Source organism: Phalaenopsis equestris, unplaced genomic scaffold (assembly GCF_001263595.1).
Source record: "Phalaenopsis equestris unplaced genomic scaffold, ASM126359v1 Scaffold000001, whole genome shotgun sequence".
Lineage (NCBI taxonomy): Eukaryota > Viridiplantae > Streptophyta > Magnoliopsida > Asparagales > Orchidaceae > Phalaenopsis > Phalaenopsis equestris.
The window spans coordinates 331,390-336,409 of NW_018164443.1; the positions used below are offsets into that span (position 1 = coordinate 331,390).

The 5,020-nt window shown below is 33.5% G+C and overlaps 2 protein-coding genes across 2 annotated transcripts in view; one reads left to right on the plus strand and one right to left on the minus strand.

Annotated features, from left to right (window-relative positions):
• Window positions 1-3,638, minus strand: part of LOC110024801 (persulfide dioxygenase ETHE1 homolog, mitochondrial-like) — an 11,386-nt gene extending 7,748 nt beyond the window's left edge. The window contains exon 1 of the mRNA XM_020725331.1: window positions 3,125-3,638. Coding sequence (XP_020580990.1) covers window positions 3,125-3,373 — 249 coding nt within the window. The 5' untranslated portion in view covers window positions 3,374-3,638. The remainder of the gene's footprint in view (window positions 1-3,124) is intronic.
• A 1,209-nt stretch (window positions 3,639-4,847) lies between these two features.
• Window positions 4,848-5,020, plus strand: part of LOC110025574 (eukaryotic translation initiation factor 3 subunit D-like) — a 1,991-nt gene continuing 1,818 nt past the window's right edge. The window contains exon 1 of the mRNA XM_020726515.1: window positions 4,848-5,016. Coding sequence (XP_020582174.1) covers window positions 4,924-5,016 — 93 coding nt within the window. The 5' untranslated portion in view covers window positions 4,848-4,923. The remainder of the gene's footprint in view (window positions 5,017-5,020) is intronic.

Consider the following 5,020-nt stretch of genomic DNA (forward strand, 5'->3'; position numbering starts at 1 on the left):
TTGTGGGGGGGGGGGGGGGCAGCTATAGCAACATGAGTTCCAGAATTTTGGGACCAACGGAGTTGTCTTGTGTTATTACGGACTACCGGCTCCGTTACTAACGTCACGTCAACCTTGCAGCAGTGAGAGACAGTTCTACGGTTTTCGCAGGGTTGTTTCAGCTCTCCGTGGTTTCTTTTGTTAGCCCGACAGTCCGACATATTATACTGTCAACAGTGATTGGGGTACAACAATTTACCATAGTGATAGTGCAGCTGATGACAGACTTAGTCAGAGTTTTAAATTGGATATTTTAATTGTAGTTGTAATTGTATTTATCTTTATTTTATTTCTTCTAATATTCACGAGAGTTTCTCGATAAATTGAGTATTCCATTACAAATGTTTATCAATTCCAAGATTGACACATGGCCATAGTTGTGATAAAGCTATTAAAATATCTTGAGAGAAAAGAGTCATGGTACTATGAATTGAAATTAAAAGGGTTATGGCTTAATCTAGGGGTGTAAGTGACTCAAGTTGACTCGTGAGTTGGCTTGAGCTCAGCTCGATAAGTGGCCAGTGAACTAACACGATAAGCAAACAAGTCAAGCTAATGCTAGCCCCGCCTCGACTCATTAGCTCGTGAGTCAGCTCGTTTATGAAAATATTAATGTAATATATACTCAAAAATATATTAAATTTAAAAACTTTATCTTTTAAAGTATCAAAAATATATAAAAAAATTATAGTTTGTATTTTATATTAAGTAGTTTTTATTATTTTTCTCCTAATGGCTTATTTTATTAAAGCACAACCTTAAATTAATATTATTTTTTCTCTTTTATAATAAACAAGTCTGCTCGTAAGCCAACTCAAACTCGTAAACTTAAGCTTAAGCTTGAACTCGATAAAGTTTAGCAAGCTCAAGCTCAAACCAAGGTTAGCTCGAGCTTGACTCCACTCTCTTACACCCCTAGTTTAATCCAATTGGATACCAAAAATTTTGTTTAAATTTCAGAGTAAGAGATACATTTTACATGTATGATACTAAATGCATGAAAATAAAGTTACTCCAAACTTATTGAGGTTTGCTAAAAACTTTATAATAGACTATTATAAAGTTTCTAATATGATTGTGATTTAGTTCCACGCTCCTAGGAGAAGCACATGCAAAGGAGATTTGCATTTGCCCACTTATGGGCCTAGTGAGTTACATTGAACATTTATAAGTCAAAATTAGGCACATGGTGCATCTTGGGGATTGATTACTTGATTATTTTATTTTGAAAATTAATTTCAGATTAATTATAATTTTTATTAGTCGATAACCGTGGCTTTTTAAATAGCTTCAAGAGATGGATGCACCTAACTGCTAATTGCAGTTGATTAAATATTTAAATTATAAGTTGCATCTTCTCATCAGTGATCCTCGAAAAACATTTTAATCAATAGTTAGTTCAACTCATACGTAATTCTTTGTAGGCTAAATAAACCATACGTGAAAGTTTTACATGTAGTTTTTCACTTGAAAAAGTTTAATTAGTTTAATTTATCCAGAAGATAAATTCCCTAGTATTATTTCTTGATGAGAAAAAATCTCTCTTTCAGGGATGTAATCCAACATGTCTAATAGCAACCACTAAAATTTAAAATTCCTCAACAATTAATGCACCAACTAATTTATAACTTCATAACGAGCCGATCAAATCAATTTTTTTTTTATTAGTATTCAATTAATAGATATTTTTTGAGAGAGTACTCTTAGATGGTTTGGTCACATCAAACGTCGACAATCTTATGATCTGATTAGGAAAGTAGATGTTTAGATTTGACTTACATTAAAAAAGACAGAGGTAGACCTAGAAAGACGGGCATATTGTATAAAAAATTATCTTAAATTATTATAATTAAATGAAAATATGACAATAGGATGCAATGAAAAAAAATTATTCATGTAGCCGACCCCGCTTAGTGGGATAAAGGTTTGTTGTTGTTGTTGTTGTTGTTTGATTAATAGATATAATCAAAGATGCTACTTAATACAGACTTACATCCCTTGATTGGTGCTTAATACGCTAATTAGATTTTATAATTTTGTAATTAGTGATTAACAAATCCTTGACTTATATAATGATGACATCCAATAACTAATTATGTCAAGAAAGACAGAGGTAGACCTAGAAAGACTTGGGCATATTGTATAAAAAATTATCTTAATTTATCATAATTAAATGAAAATATGACAATAGGATGCAATGGAAAAAATGATTCAGCCGACCCCGCTTAGTGGGATAAAGGCTTGTTGTTGTTGTTGTTGTTGTTTGTTGTTGTTGTTGTTGTTGTTTGATTAATAGATATAATCAAAGATGCTACTTAATACAGGCTTACATCCCTTGATTGGTACTTAATAGCCCAATTAAATTTTATAATTTTGTAATTAGTGATTAACAAATCATTGACTTATATAATGATGACATCCAATAACTAATTAATTAATCAATCTTTAATCATTGGATGTAATCTTCCATGCTACTTGAATGGAAATCAAAAAAATTTCCTCTTGATATTGTGCTTAAATAATCAATGCTCAATGGGAAACTCATATTAAAAAACAATTAATTAGTTCCTAATCAATCTTTGGCTGAATTATGATAGCCTTAGAATAATTAATCTCCTCATCAATGCTTGCTTATTCCTCTAAACTTCCCTTCTACATAACAAACCACATGCTTGATTACTATCTATATTACTTTTAACAAAATTAACGATCCATTCAATGATTAGAGCCTGAAGACAAAATTATAATCATTAAATTAACCCTATTTACAAACATCTAATCTTCATTCAAACAATTTTCCACATTAACAGGCATTACAGATTAAAATCCAATTGATTTATGTATCAGAACTTAAGCAGCATTACAGATGCATGAATATAGGATTTCATTAGTTGAGATAAGAAACGCAAAACAGGATCGATTAAAAGAAAACTTATGAAAGCGACGGCAGTGCCCAAGTTCGTTCTGATCCACAGAACCAAAAAGAATTCATTCCCCGCTTGATTTCAAAATAATATAGGAGAAAAACATGAAATCCCAACAAAGACCAACAATCCAATGCGGGATAAGGATAGATCATACTCACCACGGCGGGCTTCTCGGGATGCCCAATGTCGGCAAGAAGATAGGTGTAGGTGGATGACTCCTTCTCAAAGAGCTGCCTAAAGAGAAGCCTTCGCGATGTCTCTGTAGCGGTGATATACGACATCATGGTCACCGATCGCAGTTTCGATTCGAGTGAGAAGGCTAGGGTTCGCCTAGACCCGAAGGGAGTGAAATGGGAGAGAGGACGGAGGCCCCGATGGAGGGAGAGGTGGAAGCGAAGCGGGAGCATAGTTTCTATCTATGCCGCGCGCAATTCATGCTGACCTCTGCTTCGGATTTTGTGGGGTGAGAGAGATGAGATTGACAGACTCTTTCTTCTTCCGTGAGCTTCGAAGTAAATATATGAAAAATTGGCAGTTTCGAAGGATCGGGATTCTACGAGGGCATAGCGCGGCGGAGGAACGCCACCGGAGTTTTGCCGGAATCAATTTCTAATAGAAGGTTATAGTGATCAAGCTTGATTTTGTGGAAAAAATATGTACTCATGTAATAGAATGTTATAGTGATCTAGCTTGATTCATAAAGACTAGCTTCCAATGAGTCACTTGTATGATCTTATTCCGTCATACATTAAACTATTTAAAATTTGTATCCAGTGCCCCGTGAGATGACATAAATATTATGCATATATGTATCTCACTGAATATTATGCATGTACGTATCTCAAACACAATGTGCCAAAGTTTCGGATGTAATACACAATGTGCCAAAGTTTCGGATGTAATTCCTTGCAGCGACTACTCTCATTTGTTGGACTTGAAGAAATGTTGCAACCCTTTTCCACTTATGATAAAACGATTCATATTTGTAATAAAAAATTTATAATGGCGGCTTGGCCGCATGGCTTTTTTCCTTTCATGATTACTTTTTTCCTTTCATGATTTCTCTACATAAAAAATCTTGGTGGCTTCTTTTTTTTATTTCTCATTTGCGTGTGTTTTGGATTTCATACTGTGTTGGGACACTAATTATTACTTCACCACCGCAGATTTTCTAGCATGCAACAACACTTAATCAATCTTTAACACGTGCGAGTGTGCAATTGGTTTTCTTCGACAGACTAAACTAAAAAAAAATGCAGACACGAATCACGTGAAAATTTAATTTATTTTCTAATAACACGTCAGCCCGACTAGCACCAATGATTTAATAATGACATAATAATATTATAATTCTATACACAGACACCATAATTAAAGCATATGAGTATAACCTTAATACATCCGCCGATATTTATATGCAATTATGAAATTGTGATAATGAGATGCATAAAAATTATAAAAATAATAATAAATACTGAAAACATAATACGAAGTAATTAAACATTAGTCTATTTAACAATAAAAAAAGACCAATTACATTAAAAAATAATTACAAACAAGAAATAAAACAAATTGCAAAAACATTAAAAGATTTTAAAAACATGTCTCACAAACTTCAAAAAAACTATGAATCCAATAAAAATAATACTATTCTCGATCGTTCGATAACGATAGAACATTTCTGTATACATAAATTGTCATTAGAGAAACATTCCAATCCTTTTTCAATTATTTGTACACGTAAATTTATAATGAATCATTCTGACTTGACTATATCTCGTATTTTTTTCAATCAGAAAACAATATTTGATTTCTCCGCTTGTTATTAATTTTAAAAGCAAATTGTATTATATTATTATTTTTTATTTTTATTTGAGAATGGCGAGCTTGGTAATACAAACCATTTCCCCAAAGAAATAAACCCTAATTGGAGCCGCCGCCTGCACCTCCACCTCCCATGGGCTTCGACGTAGGCATCGTCCCCTACAATCCCGATGGCTGGGGTCCCCCAGATACCCCCGCCATCCCCCTTCTTCCCCGCCGCGCCGGAGCTT